Source organism: Penaeus vannamei, chromosome 43, assembly GCF_042767895.1.
Source record: "Penaeus vannamei isolate JL-2024 chromosome 43, ASM4276789v1, whole genome shotgun sequence".
NCBI lineage: Eukaryota > Metazoa > Arthropoda > Malacostraca > Decapoda > Penaeidae > Penaeus > Penaeus vannamei.
Window position 1 is genome coordinate 11,450,019 of NC_091591.1, and position 17,500 is coordinate 11,467,518.

At 41.3% G+C, this 17,500-nt stretch overlaps 1 protein-coding gene across 2 annotated transcripts in view; it reads right to left on the bottom strand.

Moving 5' to 3' along the window:
• LOC113818178 (uncharacterized) overlaps positions 1-17,500 on the bottom strand; it is a 127,644-nt gene that overhangs the window by 2,671 nt on the left and 107,473 nt on the right. Inside the window, exons 3-7 of one of the 2 annotated variants that reach the window (XM_070118854.1) lie at positions 7,432-7,610; positions 4,081-4,266; positions 3,197-3,437; positions 1,121-2,322; positions 624-809 (exon numbers count right to left, since the gene is read on the bottom strand). In XM_070118854.1, coding sequence (XP_069974955.1) covers positions 624-809; positions 1,121-2,322; positions 3,197-3,437; positions 4,081-4,266; positions 7,432-7,610 — 1,994 coding nt within the window. Of the gene's footprint in view, positions 1-623; positions 810-1,120; positions 2,323-3,196; positions 3,438-4,080; positions 4,267-6,955; positions 7,001-7,431; positions 7,611-17,500 lie in introns of those variants that run through there. The other variant, XM_070118855.1, reaches the window with a different exon arrangement.

Genomic DNA, 17,500 nt, shown 5'->3' on the forward strand with positions numbered 1-17,500 from the left:
ACATTATTTTATTTGACATTATTTTACACACGTGATACTGCAAAAATACATACATACAGACATCCTTATTCTAACCACCTCTCTTATCCATACCCGCCCCAACACACACACTCCAATCTCCACCCACACTAGACACTCCCACCCACACCCACCCACATTGACTACCCCACGCACCCATCCACACCCGCACTGGAACTTCCCGCTCACACCCAACTCCACTGACTACCCCCCCCCCCCCGCCGCACCCATCCACCACCGGACCAGAACTTCCCACCCACACCTACTACCCCCCCATCCACATCCACCCACACCTACTAACCCCACCCACCCATCCACACCCATCCACACCCATCCACACCTACTCACCCCACTCATCCACACCCATCCACTCCTACTAACCCCCCCCCATCCACACCCACCCACACCTACTACCCCCCCACCCATCCACACCCACCCACACCTACTACCCCCCACCCACCCACCCACACCCACCCACACCTACTCACCCCCCTCATCCACACCCACCCACACCTACTACCCCCACCCACACCTACTAACCCCCCACCCCCCCACCCATCCACACCCGCACCCCCGCAGCCGCTTCCCCCCCACACCAGACGCACCTCCTGCACCCCGACTGGATATCCTGGACGAAGCCCTTGCGCCCGGCTCCGCACTCCTTCGCCCCGCCGACAGGACACACGTAGCTGGCCGTCGGAACGCAGACCTCGCCGTTGAAGACCTCCTCGTCGCCGCAGGTCCGCGTCGACACTCGTTCCCCCGCGTGACACTCGTAGAAGGAGCGACATCTGCGAAGGGCAAAGGGCGAGGTGATAGGCTGCGTTGCTTGTTTGTTTATAGTGAATGCGTTGTATAGTGAATGTGTTTGATGTGTTGATTTTTTTTTTATTTATATTATCATGGGGGTATCAGTATCATTATTGGTATCGTGTTTAGAATCACTTCCACTAATTTGGATGTTATTCCATCCTGAAAAGCAGTTTAGAATGATAAAAAACAGAAGGATGCACTTAATAGCAATGCGTAAATCGGCCAGCCGTGTCCAGCTCTGTGGTAAAGCATCCTCCTGCAACTTGGAAGTCCTCCTAGGAATACGCACCTGGTGGAGAGATCTTGATAAAGACCGTCGGGTTTGGCCAGGCAGGCGGTGCTGACCCGCGCCGGGCACGTGTAGAAGAAGTGGGGCACGCACTCCTTCCCGTTGAACACCTGCCCCCCTGCGCACGCGCGGTACCACAGCAGCACGTCCTCTTGGCACCGGAAGTAGCCCTGGCAGCCTCGGTCCGTGTCGACGAGCGTCGCGTTGAGCCGCTGGTGCGAGCACAGCGTCGCCGCCGGACAGAACACTTGCGCCGCCGGCTCGCACGCCCTCCCGCTGTGAAGGCGTCCTTCGGGGCACTTGAACTCGATCTTGACCCCCGAGAAGCACTGGTAGTAGGAGCTGCAGCCGCTCTCCAGGTCCTGGTACACGCCGTCGCCTCGCAGAAGGCACTCGGGGGCGCCAGCGATCACCGGGCACTTGTAGGAGTCCTGGGACACGCAGCCGAGGCCGTTGAACCTCTCTCCGGGAGGGCAGGACCTGACGAACTGCTTGGCGCCCTCGTGGCAGTAGAAGAAGCGCGTGCAGCGGGAGGGCACGTCGAGGTAGTAGCCGTTGGGGCGCGAGGCGCAGTCGGCGTCGGCGGAGAGGGAGCGCGCCACCCGGTTGGTGAGGTTGGCCGCCAGGGGCGCCAGCGGCGGCCTACTCGCGGGGCACGGGTATAGCACGGGGTCCACGCACTGCTCGCCGTTGAACACGTTGGTGCCCGGGCACGTGTGCTCGCTTATCTTCCTGCCGCCGCGGCAGGAGAAGAAGGTCCTGCAGCCGGTCTTCTCCACCGTGTAGTAGCCGTCGATCTTGTTGGCGCAGTCGGGGCGCGGCGCCTGCGACGTGCACAGGGCGTTGGTGTCCTCCACGCACTCGCGCCCGTTGAACACGAGGCCTCGCGAGCACAGGAAGGCGCGGATGAACTGCTGGTGGCGGCACCGGAAGAAGCCGCGACAGTCGGAGGCGGCGAAGAGGCCGTCGTCGCGCCCCTCGCACGACCCGCGCCCCTCGCCCCAGCAGGAGAAGTTCGTGGCCGAGACGCACCGCTGCCCGTCGAAGATCTGATGGCGAGGGCACTCCTGCAGTTCGACCAGGGCGCCGTTGAAGCACCTGAAGAAGGCGCGGCAGGAGGCGTGGGGCGCCGCGTGGAATCCGTTCACGCGCCCCTCGCACGCCTGCTCGTAGCACACGGAGGAGGAGCTCGGGACACACCGCTGAAAGAGGAGGAAAAGGGGTGAGGTCTTGGCACCAAAGGCTTTCCCGTTCAAAAGAAAAAAAAAAAGGTTTCTTGAAATTATATATATATATATATATATATATATATATATATATATATATATATATATATATATATATATATATATATATATATGTAAGTTTTGTTACTGTTGTTGATCTGATTTTGTCTTGTCAATAAGTTTGGAAATAGAAATAATGGGCTCACTAAATTTTCCTTATCATTTTAAGTCCATCCTTATAGTAAAAGCTACCCTCTATCATAGATTGCAGGAAAAATTATATAATCTAAATAATTCTGAGTTTTATCTTAATTCCTGCTGCGCTCAATCAGTTTGCTTATTTATAATTTGGTAATAATAACCAACATATGATAGCATGTTTTCAGAATTTCTCTCAATATATCTATATATTTGTCTCTTTTCCTCTCTCTTTCTCTCGCTCTCTCTCTGTCTATCTATATCTGTCTATCTATCTATATTTCTCTCTCTGAGTTACGAAGACAGACAACAGAAATTAGGACTTACTACCTTGGAAGAAAAAAGGAAAAGGGGGGACATGATTATGCTTTTCAACTGCATTACAGGAAGAGTGAAGATAGATAAAGATTTTTTTATCTTGAACACAAGAATAACGAGAGGACACAACAAAAAGTTGACAGCAAAAAGAGTTGATAAAGATGTAAAAAAATATAGTTTCCCAAACAGAACTATTGAATCGTGGAATAGTCTCCCCAATCAAGTAGCTTGTGCCAAAACTGTGCATCAATTTAAAAAGTTATACGATAATTTAAATATAACAGACGTATTCAAACAACTAGGTAAGAACAACAAGGTAAGAACACACACACACCTTGAGCGAGTAGTCGAAAATCGTGCCGTACGGACACACGTGATCCGTCCTGACCCCCGCTTGACACGTGAAGTAGGCGGTGCAGGAGGAGGCCGGGGTCGGGTGGGGTCCGTCCGGGAGACCCCAGCAGGAGGGCGGGGTGCACGTGAGGCCTGACCCCGAGCCGCAGGACCCCGTGGCCACGTCCCAGAGTCCGGAGTTTTCGCAGAACCATCGGCCGTTGACGCTGCCGTTGTCGCACCTGCGAGGGTTGTAAGGAGGTTGAAAAAGGGTTGGTTTGGGTTAGAAGGGGTTGGTTTGGGTTGGAAAAGGGTTGGTTTGGGTTAGAAGGGGTTGGTTTGGGTTGGAAAAGGGTTGGTTTGGGTTGGAAGGGGTTGGAAAATGGTTGTAATAGGTTGGTGTGGGTTGAAATGGGTTGGAGAAGGGTTGGAAGGGGTTGGTGTGGGTTGAAAAAGGGTTGGTTTGGGTTGGAGGGGTTGATATCTCCATTGCACATATATAAATTAATAGACAAATTAATAAATCATATAGCTAAACGTAAAAACAAACAAACAGAATAAATAATGAAACAGATTAATAAATAGATTAATTACTAAACATACAAACAAACAAATAAACAAAGCAAATAAATGCAAGTATATATCAATAGATAAACAAATAAATATCATTACAAAAAATGAAAATAAACAGATGAACATACAAAAAACAAACACACAAACAAAAACACACACAAACAAACACACAAACACGCACACAATCAAGCAACCAAACAAATAAAGGAACATAAACACAAACAAAAAAAACACAAACAAAAACAAACACAAACACACAATAAATCAAACAAACACAAACAAACCAAACAAAAAAACCTCTCCCCGCCTCACCTATAATACCCCCGACACCCCTGGGTATAATCGGGGTAATAGCCATTGGTCTGGTTGAGGCAAGGAGGTGTACTTGGAGGCAGACGAGGACACGTGACCTCGGCGGCGGGTCGACAGGATTCGCTCCCGTAGCCGAGTCCCTCACCCGAAGGACACGAGTACGAGTAGACAGCCCCGTCCAGGCATCTGTAGGGGGAAAGGAGGGGGAGGGGGAGGTCAGGGGGGGTGGGGATAACTGTGGTGGTTACGTGGTTATAGATAATAGGGATAGGGATGGTAATGGTGATTGTGGTATCCGTAATAGGGAATGATTGTGGTCATGGTGATTACATTTCTATTACTATTAGTGCGACTATTGTTGTTACTGATAATGATAATGATACTAATGATAATAGTTATAATAGTAATAATACTGGTAATAAATATAAAAAAAGAATAAGAATAACAATGATAATAACAATAGCAATAATGAGAATTATAATAATGATAATGATAATAAAGATTATAATAATGATGACAATAATGGTAATAAAAATATTGATGATAATAATAATGATAATGATGATAATGATAATAACAATAACAATGATGATAATGATAATAATAATAATAATAATAATGATAACAATGATAATAATAATAATAACAATAATAATGATAATAGCAATAATAATAATAACAATAACGATAATGGTAATGGTAATGATAATCATAATAATAATGATGATAATAATGAAAAAGTAACAATAACAATAACAGTAACAATATAAACAATAATAATAATAAACACAACAATAATAGGACGATGATAAAGACGCCAATGTTATTTTAACATTGATATATCCAAACATTTTACAAGTGAAAGAAAGGCTTAATAGATAAGAACATAAATGACAAGTGAAGCAAATAAAGATATCTTACATCTGTGAATTACTTGAGGATAAATTGAACAAAAGAAAAAATCACTTTGATTGAGGTGATTCTAAATAAGGCAGGCCAGTGGTTAACATAGGGACGGCGCAGCTCTCGTCGTTTTTGACGTACTTGTAATACAATATACATATATATATATATATATATATATATATATATATATATATATATATATATATATATATATATATATATGTATATATATATGTATATATATATATATATATATATATATATATATATTATATGTTTATATCTACATATATGTATATATCTACATATATATACATATATATATATATATATATATATATATATATATATATATATATATATATATATATATATATGTGTGTATTTTTGTATTTATATATATATATGTATATATAAGTATATATATTATATATATATATGTATGTATGTATGTATATATATATACATATATATGTATAAAAATGTATATATATACACGTTATATATATATATACATATATATATATATATATATATATATATATATATATATATATATATAATATACATATATATATATATATATATATATATATATATATATATATATATATACATATATATACATATATATATACTCATATATATATGCATATATCTATATACATCTCTATCTATCTATCTATCTATCTATCTATCTATCTATCTATCTATCTATCTATCTATATATATATATATATATATATATATATATATATATATATATATATATATATATATATGCATGTATGTATGTATGTGTATATATATATATATATATATATATATATATATATATATATATATATATATATATATATATAAATATATATATATATATATATATATATATATATATACAAACACATTTATACACCTATATATTTACGAAGCATTTACGAAGAAAGAAAAGCAGCCGCCTTGACACAAGCGAACACCATCACGTCCGCGATGGCTCAGGTTACAGTCTGGTAATTCTGGCTCGGCTCCTGAAATTCTTTTATGATCGGGAGCGTTTATTCTGGCCGTTGTTACTTTTAATTACCAACGATGTGTGTGCATTGTTGTTCATTATATATTTTTTATTTATTTATATTCTTCCTTATATGTATTTCTTTTTCCCTTCCAATCTCTGTTCCAAACTGTCTCGTTCTTCTTCTTCGTTTCATTCTCCTCTTCTCCGTCTGTCTCTCTTTCAATCTCTGTCCTAAACTCTCCCTTCTTTTTTCTCTCTTTCCTTCTCCTCTTCTCCCTCTGTCTCTCTTCCTCGCTCCTTCTCGCTCTCCCTCTGTCCCTTCCCCTCCCTCTCCCTCTCTGTCTTCTTTTCCCCTCCTCCTCCTCCCCCTCCTCTCTCCCTCCTTTTCACCCCTCCTTTCCTCCTCTCTTTCCCTCTCCTTCCCTCCCTCTCCTATTCCTTCTCCCTTCTCCCTTTCCTTACCCCTCTTCCTTCCTCTCTCTCCAACATCCTTTCCTTCTCCCCCTTTCCCTTTTTAACTCTCCTCTTTTCCCTCTCTCCCTTTCCCCTCCCCCCTCTCTTTTCCTCTCCCTTTCCCTCACCCCTCTCCCCCTTTCTCTCTCCCACCCCCGCCTTTTCCCCTTTTCTCCCTCCCTCTCCCCCTCCCTCTCCCCTTCCCCCTCCTTTTCCCTCTCCCTCCTCCCTCCCTCTCCCCTTCCCTCTCTCACTCCCTCTCCCTCTCCCCCTTCTCCCTTCCTCTCCCCTCTTCCCTTCCCCCTCCCTCACCCCTCTCCCTCTCCCCCTCCTTTCCCCCTCCCTCTCCCCTTCCCCCTCCCTCTGCCCCTCCTTTTCCTCTCTCTCTCCCCTTCCCCCTCCCTCTCCCCCTTTTCCCCCTCTCCGTCCCTCCCCCTCCCTCACCCTCTCCCCCTCCCTCTCCCCCTTTTCCCCCTCTCTCTCCCTCTCCCTCTCCCTCACCTATAGTAGAGCGTGCAGTCCGTCGCCAGGTCCGGATACATCCCGTCCCTCTTCCCCTTTTCTCTCTCCCTCTCCCTATCTCTCTCCCCCCTCACCCCTCCCCTTCCCCCTCCTTTTCCCCCTCCCTCTCCCTCTCCCCCTCTTTTTCCCCCTCCCTCTCCCTCTCCCTCTCCTTTTCCCCCTCCTTTTCCCCCTCCCTCACCCTCTCTCCCTCCCTCTCCCCCTTTTCCCCCTCTCTCTCCCTCTATCTCTCCCTCACCTATAGTAGAGCGTGCAGTCCGTCGCCAGGTCCGGATACATCCCGTCCCTCTTCCCCTTTTCTCTCTCCCTCTCCCTATCTCTCTCCCCCCTCACCCCTCCCCTTCCCCCTCCTTTTCCCCCTCCCTCTCCCTCTCCCCCTCCTTTTCCCCCTCCTCTTCCGCCTCCCTCACCCTCTCTCCCTCCCTCTCCCCCTTTTCCCCCTCTCTCTCCCTCACCTATAGTAGAGCGTGCAGTCCGTCGCCAGGTCCGGATACATCCCGTCCCTCCGCGCCGTGCAGGAGAACGTCTTGAAGCTCTTGAGAGCAGCCGACCACTGGGGCGCGCTGGTCCCCCCCTGCATCCTCTCCTGCAGGGACCACAGCAGCCTGTCGACGGAGACGCTGCCGCTGCACTCCTGTTGGGGGAGGGAGAGAGAGAGAGAGGTCGTTAGGAAGGGAGGGAGTTTGCGTGTGGAGGGAGGGGCAGTTGGGGGAGGTGTTTTGTGTTGGGGTGGGTGGTTGGGGGGGATGGGGGGAGAATTCGAGGGGGAGGGAGAGAATTCGAGGAGGAGGGTGAGAGGAAGAGGGAGAGGATGAAGGAAGGAAGAGGGAGGGAAGGAAAGGGTATGAGGGAGAAACAAGAAGATGGAGACGAGGAGAGAGGGTGGCAAGGAAAGAAAGAAAGAAAAGGGAACAAAAAGGAAAGATGGAGAAAAGAGAGAACAGACAGAGAAAAGGGAATAATAGGAAGAAGAAAAATAAGAGAAAGACAAAAAGACAAGGCAGACGGAGATATAATGGGAGACGAGGGAGAGAAAGAGAGAGAGATAAATATATATAGGGAGAGGGGGGTAGGCAGACATACAGACAGACAAACAGAGTGAGAGAGAAAGAGATAGAAAGAAAGAATGAAAGAGAGAGAGAGAGACAGAGAAAGAAAGAAAGAGTTAGAGAAAGAAAATAGAAAGAAAGAGAGAGAGGGACAGAAAGAAAGAAAGAGATAGAAGAGAGAGAGACAAAGAAAAAAAAAAGAAAGAGAGAGAAAGAGAAAAAAAAAGAAAGAAAAAAAGAGAGAGAGGAATGCGCTGCCCTCAATTAAGACGCCAGCGAGGCAGCATTAACAACGTCACCATTTTTCAGAAACGCGACCATCAACGTCGACCTTCGTTACGGCTTCTTCGAGTGGCCGGGGGGGGGGGGGGGGTGAGGCGTCCAGTAGTTTGGGAATTTATCGAGTATTTTATTTCTAGCGACGTCCTAGGATGCGTGGCTGCATGTGGATGCACTCATACATACATATGTGTGAGGGTGTGTGTGTGTTTTTGTGTGTGCGCGTGTGTGTGTGTGTGTGTGTGCGTGTGTGTGTGTGTGTGTGTGTGTGTGTGTGTGTGTGTGTGTGTGTTTGTGTGCGTGTGTGTGTGTGGCGCGTGTGTATGTGTGTGTGTGTGTGTGTGTCTGTGTGTGTCTGTGCGCGTGTGTGTTTCTCTGTGTGTGTGTTTGTGTGTGTATGTGTGTATCTGTCGGAAGATTGAAAGAAATATGGATAGATGATAATGTTGCTGATAATGTTAAAGATATTAATAATGATATTAATAATAACAATCATAGTAAGGATAATGGCAAAGGTAGCAGTAAAGCTTATGGTAACAGTAATACCGATACTATTATCGATAATGATGTGTCATGATAATGATAGTGACAGTAAAATTAACACCAATAAAAAGGTTGATAATAATATAATTATATTAAGGTAATAATAATAACAATAATAACAACATATGCAGTATATATATAATAAGATGAACATTGATAATAGATAGACAAAAGAGAGAGAGAGAGAGAGCGAGAACGAAAAAGAGAGAAAGAAGAACTAAAAGGACGAAAGAGAAAGACCTAAAAAATTGCTACCCCAATCCACCACAGAAACACAACAACTCCATCACAGTCAAATTAAACAAACTATCTACAAAACAAACACACAAGCACAAGCACCACCCCTTGCACCCTACCCCCTCCCCCTCCCAAGCAGCCAACCCTACATGCACCAACTTAGCACCGTAAGCACCATAAATTGAGAAATAATGTCTTTACCATAGACCCCCCTCTAATCGACCCCTCGCTCCGTTTTCTATAAATACATCTAGTGAACGCGGATGCCCGAATATAGAACAATAAGAAGAATAAAAACGAAGAATGCATAAGAGAAAGAACCAGAAGACTAAATGTATTTAACCAAAGGTAGTGGATGATAAGAAAAATGATAGAAAGGAATGACAGATTGATAAAAGAAGAATGTGGTGAAAAAAAGGCATAATGACAGTAAAGATTATCTAAACTTAGCTCGAAAATACGACTCAACGTAGTATGAAAAATAAAGAGGAAAATAATGATAATGGAAATAATAATAATAATCATAATATTGATACTGATGATGATATTGCTAAAATCATCAAATGACACTACCAACACGAAAATGCAAAACGAAAAAAATGTATGCAGGATATAGGTAAAAAAATATTTATATAAATACAAGATCTTGAATTTAAGAAAAAAAAAAGGCTAAGAAGATAGGAGCAAAATGATTTTCAAAAACTGCGTGTAGGAAATAGGTTAAAAAAAGATAAAAAAAAAGAAAAAAAAAAAAAAAACATAAACACATGATCTTGAATTTAAGAAAGAAAAAAAGTTTAGAAGAGAGAAGCAAAATGATTTTCAAAAACTCAGCCAAAAACTAAAGACCGGCAGTGCGTTTCTTGCGAGGATCCACATAGCCCAGATCTGCATTAAGATTACAAACATGATTTACATACTAGCCGGATCTCAGTTCCCTTTTAAGTTAGTTTCCCCTGCAAGATGAGAATTAGAAAATGGAAAAACTTGGGAAATAGAAAATGGGAAGATGAGGGAAAGAGAAAATGGGATGATGAGGGAAATAGAAAACGGGTAGATGAAGGAAACAAAAATATGAGTTAAATAAGAGGAAAGAAAAGAAAAAAGAGAAAATGGAAAATAAGGGAAAAGAAAATACAAGAAACAGGAGAAAGAAAATTGAAAAATAGCGATAAAGAAAAAGAGGAAAACAAGAGAAATAGAAAATGAGAAAGTAAGAGAAACATAAGAGGGAAAGCAAGTTAAAATAGGAAACTAAGAGAAATAATAAAGAGGGAAATAAAGGAAATATAGAAGAGGAAAATGAGGGAAATATAAAGGAGAAAAACGATAGAAAAAAAAGAAATGGAAGGAAAATAAAGGAAGAAAGAAATTCTAAATTATTTATTTATTAACATTACCATTATCATCACTGGTATTATTTACATTACTATTTTCATTAACATCATTATTGATATTACCATAATCGTTATCATTATCAATACTACAATTATCTTATAATGATAATCATTATTTTTATCATTATCATTACTATTATAACTATTATTATCAACATTACTATCATTATCATTATCATAATAATCATTGTTATTATCAATATAATTATTACGATTATTTTATCATTATCATTATTTCATAAATAGAGCAAAAATTCCTCGTGAAACTCGTTATCATCATCATTATCATGATAACTATTAGTTATTATCCTCATTATCATTTTCATCATTATTATCATTATCATCGTTATTATTATTACAATTATCACCATTATCAATATCATTATTATCATTATTACAATTATCATCATTATCATTATTATAATCATCATCATTACAATTATTATCATTATCATCATTATCATCATTACAGTTATCACATTATCATCATTATTATCAATATTATCATTATTACCATTATCATCATTATCATCATTACAATTATCACATTATCATCATTATTATCATTATTACCATTATCATCATTATCATCATTACAATTAACATCATTATCATCAATATTATCATTATTACCATTATCATCATTATCATCATTACAATTAACATCATTATCACATTATCATCATTATCACCATTACAATTATCATCATTATCATCAATATTATCATTATTACCATTATCATCATTATCACCATTGCAATTATCACATTATCATCATTATTATCACTATCACCATTATCATCATTATCACCATTACAATTAACATCATCATCATCAATATTTCTATTATTATTACGTAAATAGAGCAAGAATTCCTCGTTGAAACTCGTCCGGCAATAACTGTTCTCTTTATCCAGACAAGTGATAAGAGCTGACGTCTCGAGCAGGCATCTAATATATTCATTTTTATTCCTTTTCTGTCTCTTTCGCTTCGGTTTCGTGTCTTTTGCGTTGTTGTGCTATCCTTCTTCCTTCTTTCTTTGAAGGAGGTAGGTCGATAGATGCGTTGATAGATAGATAGATGGATAGAAGAGTGGAGTTTATTAATAGATAACGTAATAATGATAATTGATAGATAAGGTTTGGGATGTATGTTAAGTTTCAGTAGATCGTCAAGGTCTTTTGCAAGACAAACAAACAAATAAATAAACAAGCGGAAATATGCAAATGGATCTAGACGATAATTGAAGAAGAGGGGAAAAAAATATATATATATAATGAAAATGTTTGGATTTATCGTACTCTTGTTATATAATGAATCCCGGGAAGGAAAAGTAGTATTGCAACATTGCTTCTGATTGCAACGGGATCTTGAAAACGAAGTTGGGAGAAGAAATGGAGAAGAGAAGAAGGAAAATGAACAATGATAAAGAGAAGGATTTTTTTTTTGGGGGGGAGAACGAAGAGAGGAAGAAGAAGAAGAAGAAGAAAATAAAAACAATAATAAAAAGAATATTTCGTTCGAATATTTCGTTCTTTCGATGGAAAAAATACTGAAATTTAAGTAACAGTAATGACAATAGCAACAGCAACTCCAAGAACAACAGGGATGATAATGATAATAATGATTATGATAATGATAACAAAGATAAGAATGGTAATGGTAATGTTAATAATAATAGTGATAATAATAATGATAATAATAATAATAATAATAATAATAATAATAATAATGATAATAATAATGATAATAATAATAATAATAATAATAATAATGATAATAATAATAATTATTATTATAACAATAACAATAATAATGATAATAAAACTGATATTAATGAAAATATTAATAATGATAATAATAACAGTAATGATAATAATAATGAGAATAACAATGATGATCATAATAATTATAATGATAATAGTAATAAGAAAATAACAATGATAATACATATAACAAAAACAACAATAATAGTAGCAGTAGTAATGAAAATAACGATAACAATAATAGTAATAACAAGAATAATGATAACAACAACAACAACAACAATAACAACAACACCCGAAATAACAACCTCTATCTCGTGATTGCCAGGCCAATTTTCTCCCTCATTAAAGTAATCAAGCAAGGCGGATGGTTCCAAAACAAGAAGATAGTCAAATGAGATGGTTTGCGTCCTAAAATGGCCATCCAATGATAAGTTAAGTCTCGGCTTCCCTCTGCTGTTGCTTCTTTTTTCTTGTTTTTGTTTTTTTTTTGGCTTGTTTTTTTGCTTTTTTTTTCCTTTGGTCTGATTCGTAATATCCTTTTCTGGTTTTTTTTATTATTTTGAAAAGTTTTGTGGATGATGTTTCTTTTTTTTTCTTTTCTTTTCTTTTTTTTGGTGGGGGTGAGGGATAGGGGTGGGGTGGGGGGAGGGGTTTGTTGGTGGTGGAGGGGAAGGGGGGGGATGGAAGAATAGGAGAGTAGGTGGAAGTGAAAAAAAAATGATGAAAAGGCGAAAATGAAGACAAAAAGATAAAAGTAAAAGATCACAGCAAATAAATTCTTTGAAATGTATCACAAGGATCTTGAGTTCTCATCTCTCTCTCTCTCTCTCTCTCTCTCTCTCTCTCTCTCTCTCTCTCTCTCTCTCTCTCTCTCTCTCTCTCTCTCTCTCTCTCTCTCTCTCTTGCCTTTTGCTTCATTCTCTCTCTTTCTTCTCTCCTCTTTTCTCTTCCGCTCACCCCTTCCTTCCTTTCTCTCTCTTTCCTTCTCCTTTCCTTTCGTTTCTCTCCTTTTTATCTGTCCTTCTTTTATTTTCATCCTTCCTTTTTCCTCTCTTTACTTTCTCTTTTCCTCCCGTCTCCTTGCGTTTTCCCTCCTTTCTCATTCCCTCCTCTTTCTTTCCCCTCTTTCCATTCTCTTTCCCTTCCTTTTCATTTAATTTCTCACCTTCTTTCTCCCTTTTCTTCAAATTTTTCTCACTTCTTTCCATCTCTCCCTTCCATTCCTCATTTTTACGGTCTCTTTCTTTTTATTTCCTTCCTTCCTTCCCATGTCTCCATTTCTTAGTCCACCCGATCTTTCCACTCTTCATCTCTTCTCTCCTTTTTCCCTTCTCTTTCTCTCCTTTTCCTGTTTCCAATTTTCAACTTAATCATTTTCTATCTATTATAATCAACTCTCCCCTTTCTCTCCTCCCGTTTCCCGGTTTCCCCTATTTCCTATTTATCTCCCTTTATCCCCCTTCCTCTCCCTCTACATGCTCTTTCCCGCTTCCTCTTCCCCTCTGGACACTCCTTCCATTATTATACCTCTATCTCTCTCTCTCTCCCTTCCTTTCTCTCCTTCCGTCACTTTACCCTTCCCTACTTTCTAGCTTTATCCCCTTTTCCTTTCCCCTAATCCTACCCTCTCCTCCCCCCTCTCTCTCTCTTTCTCTCTCTCTCTCACTCTCTCTGTCTCTCTCTCTCTCTCTCTCTCTCTCTCTCTCTCTCTCTCTCTCTCTCTCTCTCTCTCTCTCTCTCTCTCTCTCTCTCTCCTCCCTCCCTCCCTCTCTCCTCCTCCTCCTTCCCTCCCTCCTTCCCTTCCTCCCTCTCCCTCTCCCTCCCTCCCCTCCCTTCCCTTCCTCCCTTTCTCTCTCTCTCTCTCTCTCTCTCTCTCTCTCTCTCTCTCTCTCTCTCTCTCTCTCTCTCTCTCTCTCTCTCTCTCTCTCTCTCTCTCTCTCTCTCTCTCTCTCTCTCTCTCGTCTCGCTCTTCTCTCTCCTCCCTCCTCCCTCCCTCCTCCCTCCCTCCCTCCCTCCTTCCTTCCCTCCCTCCCTCCCTTCCTCCTTCTCCCTCCCTCCCTCCCTCCTTCCCTCCTTCCCTCGCTCCCTCCCTCCCTCTCTCCTCTCCTTCCTCCCTCTCTCTCTCTTTCTCTCTCTCTCTCTCTCTCTCTCTCTCTCTCTCTCTCTCTCTCTCTCTCTCTCTCTCTCTCTCTCTCTCTCTCTCTCTTCCCTTCCCCTCCCCCCTCCCTCCCTCCCTCTCCCTCCCTCCCTCCCTCCCTTCCCTCCCTCCCTTCCTCCCCCCCCCCTCCCTTCCCTCCCTCCCTCCCTCCCTCCCTCCCTCTCTTTCCAGTCCCTCCTCCCTCTCCCTCTCCCTCCCTCCCCCCCACCCTCCCTTCCCCCTCTCTCTCCCTCTCCCTCCCTCCTTCTTCCTTCCTTCGAGTCGCCGCCGAACGCCTTCAGGAGTGGCCCAAAAATCCTCCAAGAAGGACCTGAAGCGGAAGCTAAAATTCCTCCTAGGATAGATGGGCGCCCGTGAGGATCCGAAGGACGCCCTGTTTTCGGGCTGGCAGCATCCGCCCTCTCCGATTTTTTTTTTTTCTTTTTTTCTTTTTTTTTAGGCGGGGGGGAGGGGGAGGAGGGGGCGGAGGGGGAGGGGGAGGAGGGGGAGGCTTCCAAATGAGGAATGGAGTGGATAAATTTAGATTCACGGGTCTTATGTATATTTTTTTTCTTTCTATTATTGTTATTTAAGGTTTAATTTGGTGGGTTGTTTTGACTTTTTTTTCGTTTTATTTTATTTTATTTTATCTTATTTTATCTCTTTCTCTCTCTCTTCCTGTTTCATTCAAGATTATGGCTTTGGGTCTTTTATTTGTCTCATTCCATGTTTCCTTTTTTTCTCTGTACATGTTTTCATCTCTTTCTCTCTCTCTCTCTCTCTCTCTCTCTCTCTCTCTCTCTCTCTCTCTCTCTCTCTCTCTCTCTCTCTCTCTCTCTCTCTCTCTCTCTCTCTCTCTCTCTCTCTCTCTCTCTCTCTCTCTCTCTCTCTCTCTCTCTCTCTCTCTCTCTCTCTCTCTCTCTCTCTCTCTCTCTCTCTCTCTCTCTCTCTCTCTCTCTCTCTCTCTCTCTCTCTCTCTCTCTCTCCGGGGTTAGGAATGCCAAACCAGATATACAAAGTGTGAAGGAACAAAAGTTCGCAAACAACGGAAAATTAGTGACACAAAAAACTAGTTTATTCGAATGTTGACTTAATGATGTATCGGGTTTTAATTGGGTATTAATTCAATGTCTAAATATGACTCTCTTGTATTTTTTTTCTTCCGTTGGATCAGGTAAATTCTAACGTCTATGAATAAATATCCTGTCTCGTTTTTTGTTGCTTCGTTTTTTCTTTTACTGCTTTTTTTGGAGAAAACGGGAAGAAAGTATTCGATATTACTCGGTAAATTATGTATTCTTCTTTCTTATGCTGTCTTTTCTGTGTTGCCTTTATGCTTTTTCTCTTTATTATGTAGCCTCATTTTCCACTTTCTATGTAGTAAACAATTTTGTGACGTTTTATGTAAAATGAAAGGCACTTCCATCGTAAACAGAGAAAACGGCAATGTAGATTTTTATTTGAGGGGTAACTATTTTTTAAAGAATTTTTCATGCACAGGAATAGTAAATGTAATGATATAGTCATGAAGATGTATAAAATTACAGTCAAGAGAGTCTAATTTTACCCAAGATATTAGCTTAATCCTTTCTAAGTTGATTATAAATAAATGTAATCTAAAGTCAGAAAGATTTATATAAGATTTAAAAAGTCGTTAATGAAAAGCAATAGATAAGGAGACGAAAAAACACAATAAAATGCAAGATACCATTTGAATATTTCTGTACATCTGCTGCTCCTATTCAAAGCAATGTTACCCTAAAGCCTTTTTCAACAAAACTTTAAAAATTGTGCCGGAGATTTGCAACCTCTCAACTGTTTCAAATTATTGTCCTGAAAAAAACATTTTAGTGTCTTGATTACGATCTCTTAAGCTTCTTAGGAATGTCATATACTTATGTTAATTACGATATAAAACAATTTTTATAACGACATCCAGTTTCCAGGCATTGTTTTTTTCTTTTTTTTGGGGGGGGAGGGCTTTTTTCTTTCTTTCTATCTCTTTTTCACTATTTCTTTCTTTCTATCCTTCTCTCTCTATCTATCTATTTATCTCTCTATATAAATCTCTCTCTCTCTCTCTCTCTCTCTCTCTCTCTCTCTCTCTCTCTCTCTCTCTCTCTCTCTCTCTCTCTCTCTCTCTCTCTCTCTCTCTCTCCTCCGCCTCCTCATCCTCCTTCTTCTCCTTCTTCTTCTTCTTCTTCTTCTTCTTCGTCTTCTTTTCTTCTTCTTCTACTTCGTCTTCTTATCATTATTATTATTTTTCTTCTTCTTCTTCTTCTCCTCTCCTCCTCCTTTTCTCCTTCTCTTCCTTCTCCCACCTCCTCCACCATCACCACCTTCTCCCCTACCCCTCCCCCTCGTCCTCTCCCCCCCTTCCTCCTCCTTCCCCCCCCCTCCTCCTTCTTCCCCCTCCTCCCTCCTTCCCCCTCCTCCTCCTTCCCCCTCCCCTTCCCCCCTCCCCTTCTCCTCCTCCTCTTCCTCCTCCCTCCTCCCCCTCCTCCTCCTCCCCCCCCTCCTCCTCCTCCTTCCCCTCCCCTTCCCCTACCCATCCCCTCCCCTCCTCCTCCTCCCCTCCCCCTCCCTTCCCCTTCCTCCTCCCCTACCCCTCCTCCACTTCCCCCTCCCCTCCCCCTCCTCCTCCTCCTCTCCCCTCCCTCCCCCCTCCTCCCCTCCCTCCCTCCTCCTCCTCCGCCCCTCCTCCACCCATCCCCCTCCTCCCCCCTCCCCCTCCTCCTCCTCCTCCTCCTGCTCTGCTTCTTCTTTATTTCATTCCAAAGGTATAATTGAGATCAGCCGGATGTCAAACGGAATGCCGATTTTCAAGCACATACACAGAGTAATTAAGATAAATGATAATGGTTGTAGTGATCGCATTGGCAATAGCAGTGATGGTATCGGAATGAAGTTAATGATGCTGGTGACGATGATGATGACTGTAATAGAAAATGGAAATAATAATGTTAATGGTAATGATAATATTAGTGATAACTATAATCATGATAGAATTATGATGATGATGATGATGATAATAATAATAATAATAATAATAATAATAATAATAATAATAATAATAATAATAATAATAATAATAATAATAACAATAATGATA